A 17,717-nucleotide genomic window follows, 5' to 3' on the forward strand; every position below is an offset into this window, starting at 1 on the left:
CTATACTTTGATATTAGTGGTGTTTAGTTTATACTTCGATAGTGCAGGTGTTTGGCACCTCTGGATTTCTTCCTTCAGGTCTGGTTGTCGGTGACCGTTAGGAGAATGTAAAAATTAGAAAAAACGGTATGTTAATCAGTTTCAAGGCAGGTCAGAATTTTAGCGAGGGCCTTGCATAGATCAACTGCAGTGATGGCTCCTGAGAGACTGATGGAGCCAACCACTAAAACCACCCCAATAATGTGGTGCAGAGCCGTTTGGTCAGAGCTGCAGCCCCAGCCCCTCCCTGAGCAGGCAGGTGCTGTGCTTGTGCCTCTGTGGGTGCTAAAATCCTGAGGGCAGAGTGAGGGGTGACAGCAGCCCACCCCCTGGCATTATAAAAGCAGTCCCAAGGGAGCACTGTGAGCCAGACACCAGAACAGGCTTGGCCGTTAGAGCAGGCAGTTTGCAGGGCATGGAGGATCACAGGGGGGATCCTCTTCTCCCTTTCCTGCCTCCCTTTTTCTTCCTCTCCCCTGTTCTGGGAACTCTGCTTCTTACGACTTAGAATTCACCATGGTGGGTACCTGTTGCAGTGGCCAGGCTGAGGTGGCAACCCAAACTGAGGGGACATGAACTCTCTGGGCTCACATGGGCACCCAGGTGGATCCTCTGAGGGGTGATGTGGCAGTTCAGACTGGACACTGTGAGGAGCTCCAGAATCTGGAGGCCCCCCTGGGTCCTGAGGGAAGAGAGGGCTGTCGTGGGTACAGGTGTGCCACGCTCAAGGAACTGCTTGGGAAGATGGCCAGGTTGCAGCAAGAAATTGGCAGCTTGAGGAGCTCCTGGGAGACTCTGAGGGAGATGGATAGGAGGTGTCAACCTGCCCCTACTGATGCCCGGCAGCCCCCTCCTAAGTCCCTGCAAGGGGTAGTAGCTGATCCAGCTGCTCACCTATTGGACAGAGGGCTTGATCACCCACAAGAGGAAAGGGGCTGGACCCTCATCTCTGCTCGAAGCAGAAGGAGGCACCTGCCCCCAACACCCATGGTGCCCCCAATGTCCACAGTGTCCCTGGGCAATATATTTGAGGCTCTCAGGCAGGAAAAGGATGAGGGTCTGGACAGTAGTTGAAACCCAGGTCCCGAGAAGGATGTCAAGGACGAAGGAAGTACCAAGCATAGGAAGCGGGGCCGGATGGGGCACTGCATCCAAACCAGTGACACAAAAAAAGGGTGGAGTGTCATAGTGAATGGGTACTCCTTGCTGAGGGGCACTGAGCCTTCTGTTTGCTGTCCAGATAACCTCTCCAGAGAGGTGTGTTGTCTTCGTGGAGCACATGTCAGAGACATTAGAAAGGCTCTGCTGCAGCTCATTAAGCCAGAGGACTATTATGCTGTTATTGTCATTCAGGCTGGGTTCCGGGAAGCTGCAACAAGGAAAATGAGTAACATTAAAAAGGACTTTGCATCCCTGGGAAGGATGTTGAAGGGATCAGGGTACAGCTAGTGTTCTCATCTATCCTCCCAATGGGTGACCGAGACCCAGAAAGTAGGAGAACGTGACAGGTAAATGGCTGAGAGGGTGGTGTCTAGACCAAGGCTTTGGGTAGTTTGATCTTGGGAAGCCTTTGAGAAGCTGGTTATGTGGGCTGTTGATGGACACTGACTCAGCAAGTGGGGCACAAGTGTTTTGGGGAGCAAGCTCTCTGGACTGATTACCATGGCTTTAAACTAGGTTCAACAGGGGAAGGGAGGGGAATTAAATGTGACAGAGAAGAGCTGGGGGATGTTGTCACCACTGTCACTGTTGAAGATAGTAGGGAAAAATGTCTGAGTTGTCCCATAGGATCGTCCAAGGTTCCTCAGAGAAGGTAATGCTCCTGATACCCCATCCAGAACCGTCTTGTTTCTCTCCAGGGGTAACTGTGCCTTCTGCTTCCCTAAAGTGCCTGTATACCAATGTGTGAAGCATGGGAAATAAACAGAATGAGTTGGAGATCTGCGTACAGTCACAGGGCCACGATCTCATTGCGATCACGGAGATGTGGTGGGACATCTCACATGACTGGAATGCTGTCATTGAGGGCTATGTCCTTTTTAGGAAAGACAGGCTGGGGAACCACAGTGGAGGAGTTTTCTTTTATGTGAGAAGGTAATTAGAATGTACCCAGCTCCACCTGGGGGAGGGTGAAGAACGAGCGGAGAGCTTATGGGTAAGAATTACGGGGTGGGCTGGTATAGGGGACACTGGAGTGGAGGTATACTGCAGGTCACCAAATCAGGTGGAGGAGGATGACAAGGCCTTCTACAAGCAGCTGGAAGTAGCCTTGTGATCCCAGGCGCTGGTTCTCATGGGGGAATTCAGTTATCCAGACATCTGTTGGGTAAGCAACTTGGTCAGGCACACACAGTCCAAACGGTTCCTACAATGCTTTGAAGACAATTTTCTGACGCAGATGGTGGAGGAGCCGACGAGGCGGGGGCTGCACCTGGACCTTGTCCTTACCAGCAGGGATGGGCTTATTAGGGACGTGAAGGTTGGGGGCAGCTTGGGATGCAGTGAACATGAGATGGTGGAGTTCAAGATGGAACTTGGTGGAAGAAGTAAGGCTAAAAGCAGGATTGCTACCCTGGATTTTCAGTGAGCCAACTTTGACCTCTTCTGGGACCTGCTTGGGGGTTGAGCTGTTTTGCTAGAAGGTAAGGGTGCTTGTGAGAGTGGGATAACATTTAAACAGCACTTCTTCCAAGCTCATGATCAGTGCATCTCTAAGAGTAGGAAATCCGGGAAGGGTGGCAGGAGACCTGCATGGTTGAGCAAGAAGTTCATCGACAAGGTCAAAAGGAAGAAGGTCTATGAAATGTGGAAAAAGGGCCTGTCCCCTTGGGAGGAGTACAGGAGTGTTGTTAAAGCATGCAGAGATGCAACGAGGAAGACTAAAGCCCATCTGGAGATGAAGCTTGCAAAAGAGATAAAGGACAATAAGAAGGAGTTTTTTAAGTATGTAAACAGTAAAAGGAAGACTAGGGATAATGTGGGTCCTTGGCTCAATGAAAGGAGTGTCCTTGTAAGGGGGGATGCTGAGAAGACAGAGATACTGAATGCCTTCTTTGCTTTGGTCTTTGCTTCAAAGATTCCCCCTTGGGATTACTGGACCCTGGAGGGAGGAGGAAGAGTCTGGGAAGTGGAGATCTCTCCCCTGGTTGAGGAGGGTGTGCTTTGGGAGTGTCTGAATGGGCTCAATGCACACAAATCCATGGATCCTGATGGGATGCATCCACGTGTGCTGAGGGAGCTGGCAGAGGTGATCACTGAACTGCTCTCTGTCATCTTTGACAGGTCTTGGAGAACAGGAGAGGTGCCTGAAGATTGGAGGATAGCCAATGTCACTCCAATCTTCAAAAAGGGCAAGAAGGAGGATCCAGGAAACTACATGCCAGTCAGTCTCACCTCTGTCCCTGGAAAGGTGTTGGAACAGCTTGTTCTGGATGCCATCTCCAAGCAATTGGAAAGAGAAGGTTATGAGGAGTAATCAGCACAGGTTCACTAAGGGGAAGTTGTGCTCGACCAACCTCATTGCCTTCTATGATGGCATCACCAGCTGGGTAGATGAGGGGAGAGCAGTGGATGTCATCTACCTTGAGTTTAGCAAGGCTTTTGATACTGTCTCCCATGACATCCTACTAGCAAAGCTGAGAAACTGTGGAATAGAGGAGTGGACAGTAAGGTGGGGTGAGAACTGGCTGACTGGACTAGCTCAGAGGGTGATGATCAGCGGTGCAGAGTCTGGCTGGAGACCTGTGACTAGTGGTGTTCTCCAGGCGTTGGTGCTGGGTCTGGTCCTGTTCAACATCTTCATCAACAACCTTGATGAGAGAATAGTGTCCACAGTCAGCAAGTACGCTGATGATACAAAGCTGGGAGGAGTGATTGACATGCCAGAAGGATGCGCTGCCATTCAGCGAGACCTGGACAGACTGAAAAGATAGGCAGGAAGTAACCAAATTAAGATTAATAAGAGAAAGTGTATAGTCCTGAACCTGAAAAGGAACAGCCACATGTATCAATACAGGCTGGGGGATGACCTGCTAGAGCGGAGCTCTGAAGAGAAGGACTTGAGGGTCCTGGTGGACAACAGGTTGACCATGAGCCAGCAGTGTGCCCCAGTAGCCAAGAGGGCCAATGGGATCCTGGCATGCATTAAAAGGAGTGTGGCCAGCAGGTCAAGGGAGGTGATCCTACCCCTCTACTCTGCCCTGGTCAGGCCTCACCTGGAGTACTCTGTCCAGTTCCGGGTTTCCCGGTACAAGAAAGACAGGGATCTCCTGGAAAGAGTCCAGCGGAGGGCCACAAAGATGACAGGGGGCCTGGAGCATCTTCCGTATGAAGAAAGGCTGAGACACCTGGGTCTGTTCAGCCTGGAGAAAAGACTGAGAGGGGATCTCATCAATGTGCATAAATACCTGAGGTGTGGGAGACAGAGGGATTTGGCCAACTTCTTTTCAGTGGTTTGTGGAAACAGGACAAGAGGCAATGGCCACAAAATGGATCACAGGAAATTCTGCACCAATATGCAAAATAACTTCCTAGTGAGGGTGTTGGAGCACTGGAACAGCCTGCCCAGGGAGGTTGTGAGTCCATCTCTGGCAATATTCAAGGCCTGTCTGGAGGCCTACCTGTGCAATTTGCTCTAGGGAACCTGCTTTGGACCATAATCTCTGGAGGTCCCTTCCAATCCCTCACAGTTCTGTGATGTGAAAAGGATGACCTAGATATTTTCAATGTGAAGGTTTATTAGTGTGGAACATTAATATATTTATAGGTAATGTGGTCTTTTTACAATATTGATAGAAGCTCATATGGTAGCAGATGATGGTGCTTTCTTACGATGACTGTTTCTCATTGCATTTTCTAAATGTTTGATAGCTAAAGCAAATAATGTCAGTGCCTGTAAGGCACTGTAACCAGACTTCAGAGAAAGAGGCCATTAGAAAAGGAATAACAAAAATGTAGTGATTTTGTGTATTGACACATTTTGTTGGAGTCTGGAGGCAACTTGCTGAGCACAAGTGGGATCTGTGAAGCAGAAAAATAAATTTAGGCATATAAAGCCATGTCATGGGTGATTGCAAATGTCAAATAACAGTATGTTTAGGAAAACAATACAAGGGCATATAATAAATCTGTACTGTATATGTTTTGTCTTGTTTTGTTTTATTTTATAATAATTACTTTAGTTTATACTTAAGTATAATTAGTTGTTGAACACAAAACACATATACCAATTTGTCTTAATCTCAGAAATGTAATATGTGACCTGTGACATACAAAGTCACTACAGTACTTTTCAGTAGTCAAATTCCACCTGCTGTAATACTTTTAACCAAATGAAGAAACAGTGGATTGGATAATTTGGGTCATATTTAAAATTCAAACATATATTTGTAAAAAAATTAAAGAAAAATTTTGGTGAGATTTAGTATAGATCACTAATTAAGAAAAAGAATGTTTTTGCATGCAAAGCAAAAATAATTAGAATACTTCTATTAGAATGATTTGCCAGTGAATAACGTTTCTTTTAAAATAAGCACCATGCTCAGCCTTTGAATATGTAAACATTGTGAGAAGCAGCATGTGTTTGTTACTATAAGTCACCAAAAATTAAAACCTAAAAGGAAAAATGGATATTTTAATGTGAATAATAGCACCTGTTAAATGAAAAGGCTCTAAAGATTGCTGTAGCAAAGTGGTGAAAACGGAATTACTTGCTTTGTAGGATAAAATATAGTTTGAGCATTTTACCTAAATTGTTCTGCTCTTTTCTATACTATCTTCATATCTTTGTCCATCCCTACGGTGGCAGGGAGGGGTTCAGAGAGGACACGGAAAGCCCACCTGTTAAACACATGGCTCCGGGACTGGTGCCAACGCAGAAATCTTGTTTTTTTTGATCATGGGGCACTTTACTCAGCACCTGGCCTGATGGCCGCAGACGGGTCCCTATCTTTTAGGGGAAAAAGGATCCTGGGCCAGGAGCTGGCAGGGCTCATTGAGAGGGCTTTAAACTAGGTAGGAAGGGGGATGGGGCTGAGGCTAGGATTGTTGGGGCTGTGCTAGGGGGAACAATGGCAAGGCCAGAGGATAAGGCAATGGCCCAGCTGAAGTGCATCTACACCAATGCACGCAGCATGGGTAACAAACAGGAGGAGCTGGAAGCCATCGTGCGGCAGGCAGGCTACGACTTGGTTGCCATCACGGAGACGTGGTGGGACCAGTCTCATGACTGGAGTGCTGCAATGCCTGGCTATAAGCTCTATAGAAGGGACAGGCAGCATAGAAGGGGTGGTGGTGTGGCTCTCTATATTAGAGAGTCTTTCGAGGTTGTAGAACTCGAGGTTGGGAATGACAAGGTCGAGTCCCTTTGGGTTAGGATCGGCAGGGACAACAAGGCTAGTGTCCTGGTCGGGGTCTGCTATAGACCGCCGAACCAGGATGAGGAGACGGATGAGGAATTCTACAGGCAGCTGACAGAAGTTGCAAAATCGTCAGCTCTTGTACTCGTGGGGGACTTCAACTTCCCTGACATATCCTGGAAGCACAACACAGCCCTGAGAAAGCAGTCTAGGAGGTTTCTGGAGGTCGTGGAAGATAGCTTCCTGACGCAGCTGGTTAGTGAACCTACCAGGGGTGGTGCCCCGCTAGACCTTCTCTTCACAAACAGAGAAGGACTGGTGGAGGACGTGATTGTCGGGAGCAGAGTGACCACGAAATGGTGGAGTTCACTATTCTTGGCGAGGCCAGGAAGGGGACCAGTAAAACCGCTGTATTGGACTTTCGGAGGGCTGACTTTGAGCTGCTCAGGACACTGGTTGGTGGAGTCCCTTGGGAGGCGGTTCTGAAGGGCAGAGGAGTCCAGGAAGGCTGGGCGCTCTTCAAGAGGGAAGTCTTAATGGCGCAGGAACGGTCTGTCCCCACGTGCCCAAAGACGAGCTGTCGTGGAAGAAGACCAGCCTGGCTCAACAGAGAATTGTGGCTTGATCTTAGGAGGAAAAAGAGGGTTTATAAGCTTTGGAAAAGTGGGCAGGCCACTAAGGAGGACTTTAAAGAAGTAGCGAGGCTGTGCAGGGACAAAATTAGGAAGGCCAAAGCTCATCTGGAGCTCAATCTGGCTACTGCTGTTAAAGATAACAAAAAACGTTTCTATAAATACATCAACACAAAAAGGAGGACTAAGGAGAATCTCCATCCTTTACTGGATGCGGGGGGAAACTTAGTTACAAGAGATGAGGGAAAGGCGGAGGTGCTCAATGCCTTCTTTGCCTCAGTCTTTAGCGGCAATACCGGATGTTCTCTGGATACTCAGTACCCTGAGCTGGTGGAAGGGGATGGGGAGCAGGATGTGGCCCTCATTATCCATGAAGAACTGGTTGGTGACCTGCTACGGCACTTAGATGTGCACAAGTCGATGGGGCCGGATGGGATCCACCCAAGGGTACTGAGGGAACTGGCAGAGGAGCTGGCCAAGCCACTATCCATCATTTATCAGCAGTCCTGCCTATCAGGGGAGGTCCCAATCGACTGGCGGCTAGCAAATGTGACGCCCATCTACAAGAAGGGCCGGAGGGCAGACCTGGGAAACTACAGGCCTGTCAGTTTGACCTCAGTGCCAGGAAAGCTCATGGAGCAGATCCTCCTGAGAGTCATCATGCAGCACTTGCAGGGGAAGCAGGCAATCAGGCCCAGTCAGCATGGCTTTATGAAAGGCAGGTCATGCCTGACGAACCTGATCTCCTTCTATGACAAAGTGACGCGCTGGGTGGACGAGGGAAAGGCTGTGGATGTGGTCTACCTTGACTTCAGCAAGGCTTTTGACACCGTCTCCCATAGCATTCTCCTCAAGAAACTGGCTGCTCTTGGCTTGGACTGGCGCACGCTTCGTTGGGTTAGAAACTGGCTGGATAGCCGGGCCCAAAGAGTTGTGGTGAATGGAGTCAAGTCCAGTTGGAGGCCAGTCACTAGTGGCGTCCCCCAGAGCTCGGTGCTGGGGCCGGTCCTCTTTAATATCTTCATCGATGATCTGGACGAGGGCATCAAGTGCACCCTCAGTAAGTTCGCAGATGACACCAAGTTAGGTGCGTGTGTCGATCTGCTTGAGGGTAGGAAAGCTCTGCAGGAGGATCTGGATAGGCTGGACCGATGGGCTGAGGTCAACTGCATGAAGTTCAACAAGGCCAAGTGCCGGGTCCTGCACCTGGGGTGCAATAACCCCAAGCAGAGCTACAGGCTGGGAGATGAGTGGTTGGAAAGCTGCCAGGCAGAGAAGGACCTGGGAGTGATAGTGGATAGTTGGCTGAATATGAGCCAGCAGTATGCTCAGGTGGCCAAGAAGGCCAATGGCATCCTGGCTTGTATCAGGAACAGTGTGACCAGCAGGGCTAGGGAGGTGATCGTCCCCCTGTACTCAGCTCTGGTGAGGCCGCACCTCGAGTACTGTGTTCAGTTTTGTGCCCCTCGCTACAAGAAGGACATGGAGGTGCTTGAGCGGGTACAGAGAAGGGCAACGAAGCTGGTGAGGGGCCTGGAGAACAAGTCCTACGAGGAGCGGCTGAGGGAGCTGGGCTTGTTCAGCCTGCAGAAGAGGAGGCTCAGGGGCGACCTTATCGCTCTCTATGGGTACCTCAAGGGAGGCTGTAGCGAGGTGGGGGTTGGCCTGTTCTCCCACGTGCCTGGTGACAGGACGAGGGGGAATAGGCTTAAGTTGAGCCAGGGGAGTTTTAGGTTAGATGTTAGGAAGAACTTCTTCACTGAAAGGGTTGTGAGGCATTGGAACAGGCTGCCCAGGGAAGTGGTGGAGTCACCATCCCTGGAAGTCTTCAAAAGACGTTTAGATGTAGAGCTTAGGGAAATGGTTTAGTGGGGACTGTTAGCGTTAGGTCAGAGGTTGGACTCGATGACCTTGAGGTCTCTTCCAACCTAGAAAATTCTGTGATTCTGTGATTCATCAGAGAGTGTTATAAATTTATCCTGAACCACCACGCAGTTTCACTGTTGGAAGGTCTAACATACTGTTTTCTTAAAAACAAAGATCAGTTGAGTTGAGACATTTTTTTCCACAAATTTTAGTATCTATATTATATACAGTGAGACCTGTAGAGGGAAAATTTGTGAAGTTAGCTCTAAATCATGGCAAAGAAGTAAAAACTTTCATGCAGAATAAAATACTCTGTGAAATTTCTGTTTGAAATTAGATGTTCAGTTTCATGTTCTTATTGTATAAGGTGAGCTGTTTATCTTGGTGTCAGAGTGAAAAGGAAAATAAGCCAACAGCTGTCTGATTGTGATTAATTATAACTATCTTAGAAAATCTTTTTTAACTCTGTTTTTTTTTTTTTTTTTAAAGTGTACAAAATATTATATTAAATTTACAAGATTAATTCTTAAGACTAGTTTTAATTACTTTTTAAAGTTACAGCAGAAACAGAATAACTAGCTATCAAGGCACATAACAGTTGTATATTAAATTGAAAGTCACGACACCTGTGTGTTATTCCTGGCTCTCTCTTGTTCCTAAGGCACTTTACTTCTCTGTACCTCGATTTCTATTAAATGGTGTAAATGATATTGTAGCCTTATTGCAACATTCTTTGCAGTCTAGACATTAAATATGTTATATAATTGGTATTAATATAACTTCTATTATTAACTACACTACAACAGTTATTATACTTGTTCTTTTGACTAATTAAACACTTTTCATCTTCAGATGTTATTATTATTATTATTATTATTATTATTTATGTATTTATTTATTTTTTAAAAGGCAACTTGGATGATACCTTTGTTGTTACCATACTTTGTTACTCTACTTCTGTGACATGGAAAACTAACAGGTTTATACCATGTAGGCCAATTTATCTGATGCCATTTTTTGCAGTGCATATCGAATACAGGCAGATGAATACGTTTACTTGTATGCATGTACATATATATACACATATATGAAACATTCTTGTTGAAAGCCATAAAGGATATTTTGAGGATAATGTGTAGGAGAACTACTTTTCCTTCACTTGTTTTTCATTATAAGGCCAGATTCCTATACTCTTATTCATATTCAGTACTACTTCACCATTAGTCTTATCAGACACCCACATACCATTTTGAAAATGCACTACATATATATCAAGCATAAAGCCATCTAAATGACACTTTCAGCTATTAGTAAAATGCTGTTTTAACACACTATTTCTATTGCTTTCTGGAAATTAAACTTAGGAATAAGCAAATGGGATCATCACTTAAAAATAGTTAAGAACTTTTGTGTTGTTTTATTTCTAACTTGCTGTGATTGTGTAATTTAAGTAAAATCAAGCAAATAATGTGTTAAGGAAGAATCTGCCAGTTTCTTTATGTACTCCCAGAGTTTTCTTCAAAGTAAGAACAAAATGCTTCATTGCTTCATTTAAAACTGCATTATAAGAAAAAAACTTATAATGGTTCATTGCACTTAACTTCAGAAAAATGTCAGATCTTTTGAAGTGAACCTCAGATTAGTTCCATTACAGAGTACTTAGGCAGACATAGAACACCATGTCTATGTTTTGGTTCGGTTTGATTTTGTCATTTTCGTTTTCATTTTTTCATCTCTAAATTATTTAATTGTTTTAGCTAATTAGAAGTGGGATAAATTTGGGGTTTTGAGTTTTCTGTTGACCTAGACCAATGATTGTGATGAATTTTACTTTTTCACAATTTTAACAAATGCCTGAGTGAATTAAGTAACCTTTTATTTATTTATTTATTGGAAATACTGATAATAACGTTTCTATTGTTTCTAGGTGTTTATCAGAAGTTCTTGCACAAAAGGTCGTAACGTTTCCAACTCTATAAGCACCTCCCATTGCAGCATCAATTACGTTTCAACATCTTCAACCATTCATCATCATCACATTTACACACAACTGTTCTAGAAGCCACATGGTTATCTGTTTACTTGCTGGGAAAATGGTGTAATACAAATAACATTCCTGCTTATTTCAGGCAGAGATATGTCTAGAGATTTGTGCAAAGACTCTCAGACTCTCCACTGAACTTTGACATTTTCCTGCTGTATCCAGCCAAGGCTTTGAAAAGATAAGCATGATTCCACTTAATTTCACACCATTATTACCTAAAAAAAAGTATCATAAAACTATCAAGTCACATGACAGCACTATTTTTTTTTCCAGAAAAAGAATCAAATTCATAATTTTTCCATGAGTATATATTTTCTTCCTGTCTACCTAAAACTTTCCAGTTATTCTGATTTCTCTGGGGTATCAAAATCTGTCCCTCCTGAGTAAACAGCTGCTTTCCAGAGGTACATGGTGCCCTATACTATAAAATTCCCTCTTGGGACTCACAGACTCTCACTGTCACTCCTCACATAGGAATGCTTCTGTTTTGCAATACTTCAAAAAGAAGATAAAAAAAATGCCCTTACCAGGTTTCACTCCTGTTTTCAGACTGTCCCTTTGAACTCTCAGACAGTTTGCTTTTTCTGTTTTCCCAACAAGATACAAAGGCAGAATCTCAACAAGCTAAATGAAGCAGTGGTGTGAGAAGCCAAAACAATCAGGGAAAACAGGGTTCAATGAGAAAATTGCTGCTCCAACTTCTAGTGGGCAGTCCTCTGTCCCGGATCTGGTCAAAAAACCAAACAAACAAACAAACTAACAAACAAAAAACTTGTACAGTTTTGTATGTGTATATAGTTAGTATATATAGTGTATAAAGTATATGTAGTTATATAGTTTCAATACAGCACATATTAATATATAGTTAGTATATGTAGTAATATAGCACTTAACAATGTTGCTTTTGTTGTAGTACTGCATGCACTGTGGTATATGATAAGCCTAAAAATTGAATAGCTTGATAAATTCTCTTAGACCTCATTGTTGCTGATCTGAGTATGGCTCTTAGATGCGTGATACTCAGAACTGAAATATCTACCTTTTAGATGCTTAATTCCATGGTGAGATTCCTGAGCTAAATTCATGAAGACAAGTTCTTTAAAAACTTACAAAACAATGGTAAGCATTGCATGCATAACTTCACAGGCATTGGTATGTTGAAAGGAAGAATTCTGTATTTTGCTCAGTAGAGGGCATGTGATGAAAATTAATTTCCCCCAAAAATGACATTAATATGACTATAATTAAAATTAATATTTTTATGGGAATAAAATGCAGAAAATGAAATGGGATAGGTTTCAGTTTTGGAGGCCCAGACCAAAAAGTCATCTAATATCAGGCAGATGAGTAAGATGGCTAAGCCACATATTAATCAGACAGTAAATAATGTAAAGAAATTGACATACCTTTTCAATGAATAATGAATCAATGGATATTTCATCAGAGAGATTAAGACCTTCAGAGGGTGATTCAGTTTATAGAGATGATATAGAACAAAGAAACAAGATGGAAGTAGTATAGGAATGACCATATAAGCCTAAAAAACTAAGTCAAGGATCCCTAAATTCCCCTAACAGAAAATTTTTGTAGACTTCATGACATTAATGTTGCGTGATGTGTGTGTTCTTTTGTAGGCTTGGTATGTCGGCTTCAGACTGTTCCCCTGGAGGTCTGTAAAAAATATGTATCTGGAGAGTGGATACAGAATATCCATCCTGCCTCATGTCACATTAATAATTGCAAAGGAGAAAATACTGGTATGTATAAAAATTTCTTAGTACTCATGTTAGTTCAGATTGCTTTGTCAGCTTCTGACATAGAGGATACATTTCATACATTGCTTCTCAGTGTGTTTTTGTTGTTAGCAAATGGACAAATTAATGTTATTACACATTCTCAGGTGTGCCTAAGACTGAATTGTTAGATACATCATTCCTATAGCAAATTGTAGCATAATTGCAGGCTTTTTTCTCAAAAGAAAATTGATTTTTCCTTTGAAAAATGTTCTGCTGTGTTTATTGCCCATGTATTCGTTTGGGTTCTTATTAAAAAAAAACAAATTAAAAAAAAAGTCACCCACCTTGAAAGTGCCTACCTAGGGTTCAATTTTATTTCAATTAATTATATTATTTATTACTACTTTAGCATCAGCATCATTATTTATCAAGCAATTTTGCAGGCTAGAGTTGTTTAAGCGCTTTAGGACTAAAAAGTAAACCAAAAATACAATAAACAACAGCATTATCCACTGCCTAAAACTTTATATTGGAGTTTTAATGTCGCCCTATTTTTCTGTGCCCAAAAATGGATTTTAAGTTGTCATCCTCCTGTTCACTGAAAACATGAGTTATCTTAAACTTCCATTTTCATTGCGGAATGTTCTAGCTTCCCAAATATAGATGTCAGTTCCATTTGAAAAAAAATTATATCTGAGGTTATTATTTTTTTTTTGTTCACCCATTGTTCTCAATAACCACAGAAAATAAATTTTCTCAGTTCAGATATTGATATAAACCTAGGAAACTTCAGGAATCACCATATAGTTTGCTTCATGAAATCTAATCAAAGGAGAATTGTAGGGATGAGAGGGGGAAGGACTGCTTTTCATTGAAATTCAACATTAAACATGAATTTAAACAGTGATTACATTTTAAAAAATGTTAATATACAGAGAAATGCTAATAACAAATAGCAATTGGATCATATAACCATGTATAGATGGCAGTATGATATACCTGAATCAATTAAGAAAACGAAGTCACCCTTTTAATGAACTCTAAAAACCTGCAATCACCTTTCATCTCCCAGACAAACTGGAACCAGTGTTGCAGGAAGCACGGCTGAAAGCACGACAGACACCAGCAGAGTCAGATCATGCTCCATTTTATTGCCCGAATAGCCTAACTTTTATAGAGAACTTAACAGGGGTGGACATTGTTTCACACAAGATTATTGGTCAAAAGCACTCAGAAAAACAGCTACAAGAAAACAACCCCACCTGCAAGAAAACAAACCCCTTGTGATTAGCAGTCACATAGACCTTGTCCTTGAGGCCAGCTACTGGTAACAATATTTTCCTGAATTCCTCAATTGGGCGATGTGGGAACACTGTCATGGGAACTTCTCATAGTTGCCCTGGTAGCTTGGTTTGCTCAGCTACAGCAAGCCATGGGATTTTTGCTGTTTCAAGAAATCCCTCAACAATTCCCCCTTCTTCTTTTGAGCAAACCAAGCCCGACACAACAGTTTTACAAGTAACTCTTTAGCTATACTTACAACACACAACGATGATTACCACCACCATAAACCAAATCCTTAATCCCCTTGTGATTAAACCCAGCAACCATCTACACTTTGTTTCAAACAAGTCAGTGAACCATTGATTGAAAGGATTGATACCATATTGAATCTTTCTCATGTGCTCTTTCAGGAAAGTAATGGATTTGTGAATTGACTCATTATGATCAGAAAGGTTTAAACAGTACATTCCCTTAAAGTCCTCACACCCATTCCTTTGAGCCAAAAGCAAGATGTCAATAGCAGCTTGATCCTGTAAAAGCAGATGTTGCAGACTATTTTGATCTGGTAACATCTCCTCAAGTATCTCTGTTGTGGCATAGGCTTGCCTCTCGGCCCAGCATACCAATTTTTCTAAGTTGTTATGTGCGGCTGCAGATGCCACTCCAGGCACTGAAATTGCTAATGCCGCTCTAGCTGCAACCCCACACAATTCAACATTATCATTGCAATCCGATGCAAGCAATGTCCATTTATGTCTGGTGATCTCACGCAACTGTAACAAGCTAGGAGCAAATACAATGAGTTTATCTATGTAACATGGACATCTGATAGCATTTGCAGGGATACCTTGCCAGGCCCCATTCCCACAAATCAGAAGCACATCAGGAGGTAAGGCCAAAGCTGTACAATTGTTCCAAACACTGTAGTTGTTACCCCTTGTCTCCATGCTATAAACCCCTAAACCCTGCTTAGCAGCATCATTGCAATCACAGGTGTTATTTGTGTCTTTGTACCAGTATGGCCTTTTCCAGGTTCCTGTAGCAGGAATCATCTGATATCCACGGCTATGTTCACTTTTGTAGCCACCTTTCAGGTTCATACACATTTGACTACAGATACCAAGGTTTTGATATTCATCAATGTCTCCACAGTTTCTCTTGTCTATAAACTCAAACCCAGCTGGACAGTCACATTCATTTATGATGCATTCCTCCAGGGGCTCATCACCCCAGTCCTTGCAGTCTCTCTGCTGGTTACACACTTTATTGATATCTATGCATTCTCCACTTCTGCACTTGAATTTGCCAGGTCCAGAGCACTGAATAACATTGTTACAGTTTGCTTCATCAGTGCCATACAGACAGTCTCTCACACCACTGCACTGCCTACTCCCATGGACACAGTTCCCATCTTCACATCTGAACTGGTCTGGCCTGCAGGTCCGAGAAGGGCAGTTAATTTCATCACTTCCATCCTTGCAATCAGGATCTCCATCACATCGCCACTTCTTGTGGATACATTCACCTGAGCCGCACTGCACCTCACTCGTAGAACACTTCACTGGAGGTGCAGGCTGGCGGCCACACTGCTCCAAAGATTCATCCGAGTGGTTGGAGCAGTCAGCATCATCAACACACACCCAGCTGATAGGGATGCAGGTAGAACTCTTGCACTGAAACTCATGAACACCACAGGTAGGAGGTGCACACTCCAGCTCATCGCTACCATCACTGCAGTCATCTTGAACATTGCAGACAAAGCTTTTGGAAATACATTGCCCACTACTGCATGTGAATTCTGCTGCACTACAAGTCACAATGCCACAATTCTCTTCATCTTCTCCACTGTCGCAGTCCTTTTCACCATCACATTTCCAGGACACTGGGATACACTGGGTTGACTGAGGACCACAGCTGATTTCATTTACTCGGCATGTTCTCGTATGACACAGCTCAGCACTCTCATCAGACCCATTTTCACAGTCCGGATCCCCATCACACTGCCATCTATTTGGCACACACTGACCACTGTTGCACACAAAGTCAGATTCAGCACACGTCTTCTTCACACAAGCACTCTCATCACTGCCATCTAAGCAGTCTTCACATTTTGCTCTAGCACCGTCGGCAGCAGTGCACAGGCCGGCGAGGGCGAGCAGCAGGCAGAGTGCCCCGCAGCGCGGCAGCACCCACCGCCGCCCTGCACCTGTGTCACTTATACTGCTCCTATTACCCATGCTGTTAGTGTCAGTGGCATCCTCCTGGTACCGTTTCTGTCTTTGTCGCCCCTTACTCTCCCCCTTTTCTTTTTTGCCACTGACCATTCACCACAAATGGATGAGACACATGATTACTAGTTAGGAAAGAGAGTGTAACGTCTGCTTTACGGCTGCAGGCCGTGCCAGCTGCAACCCTAGAAGCTGTTTGTGAACGAGCCTGACGGTGGTCATTTGGCAGTGTAATCTGCGTCTCTGCACTCCTGCCCCGCAATAGAGCTAAATTGTCACTAGTAATCTGTAGAATGTGGCAACCCCACGGAATCTTATCCAGAAACATAGTTATAGCACCGATCTGGGGACGAATAGTCTTTTTTGCATTGCAAGATAAACTTCTTATAAAAAGAATGCCAGAGAGAAGCAGCACAGCCGCTGCTGCCGCTGCCTCCGTGGTTACGTCAGACAGGCTGCAAGGTCCTGATGTCCGTCCCTCTGCTCTGTGCCGACTCGCCACATGGTGAGGGTCGGCTGCCGTTGTCCACTGACGCCTCTGGTCTCCCGTAGCAACTCGATCTCGGATGGCCCGTATCGCACCGCGATTACTTCAATTTCATGCGATTACTTCAAATTTCCCGCGTCCCCCCGCGATTCCGCGTCTCTCCGCGATTCCCTTTTCCGCGTCTCTCCGCGATTCCTTTTTCCGCGTCTCTCCACGATTCCGCGTCTCTCCGCGATTCCCTTTTCCGCGTCTCTCCGCGATTCCTTTTTCCGCGTCCCCCCGCGATTCCGCGTCTCTCCGCGATTCCCTTTTCCGCGTCTCTCCGCGATTCCGCGTCTCACCGCGATTCCTTTTTCCGCGTCTCTCCGCGTCCTGTTTCTCACCCCGAGGCCGTTGCCCAGGTCGGTTAGTAGGGTGTTTCAATGCTTCTCTCTGTGCGGTGGTCGGCTTGCCGTGTGCCTCGGATCTCACGGCGCCGGTCCGATGTCCCGGCGCCACTCCGATGTCCCGACCTCAGCCTGTTCGGGTCTCAGCCTGTTCGGGCGCCATATATTGCAGGAAGCACGGCCGAAAGCACGACAGACACCAGCAGAGTCAGATCATGCTCCATTTTATTGCCCGAATAGCCTAACTTTTATAGAGAACTTAACAGGGGTGGACATTGTTTCACACAAGATTATTGGTCAAAAGCACTCAGAAAAACAGCTACAAGAAAACAACCCCACCTGCAAGAAAACAAACCCCTTGTGATTAGCAGTCACATAGACCTTGTCCTTGAGGCCAGCTACTGGTAACAATATTTTCCTGAATTCCTCAATTGGGCGATGTGGGAACACTGTCATGGGAACTTCTCATAGTTGCCCTGGTAGCTTGGTTTGCTCAGCTACAGCAAGCCATGGGATTTTTGCTGTTTCAAGAAATCCCTCAACAGAACCAGATGTATTTACAGTACTGCATTGTAAACTGGAAATTTAAAAATATAAAGTGGAATTATAAACATTGTATTTTAACAGTATAGTACCACCAGTATAGCCTACAGTAATTA

General features: G+C 44.4%; 1 protein-coding gene across 1 annotated transcript; it reads right to left on the reverse strand.

Annotated features, from left to right (window-relative positions):
- Positions 1-1,388: 1,388 nt before the first annotated feature.
- Positions 1,389-16,204, reverse strand: LOC116499448 (very low-density lipoprotein receptor-like). The gene is made up of 2 exons (XM_032204214.1): positions 14,922-16,204; positions 1,389-1,408 (listed from the first exon to the last, which is right to left on the reverse strand). The coding sequence occupies exons 1-2, from the start codon at positions 16,192-16,194 to the stop codon at positions 1,389-1,391; spliced, it is 1,293 nt and encodes a 430-aa protein (XP_032060105.1). The 5' UTR covers positions 16,195-16,204.
- Positions 16,205-17,717: the final 1,513 nt, after the last annotated feature.

The sequence above is a fragment of the Aythya fuligula genome, chromosome 1 (assembly GCF_009819795.1).
Source record: "Aythya fuligula isolate bAytFul2 chromosome 1, bAytFul2.pri, whole genome shotgun sequence".
Taxonomy (NCBI): domain Eukaryota; kingdom Metazoa; phylum Chordata; class Aves; order Anseriformes; family Anatidae; genus Aythya; species Aythya fuligula.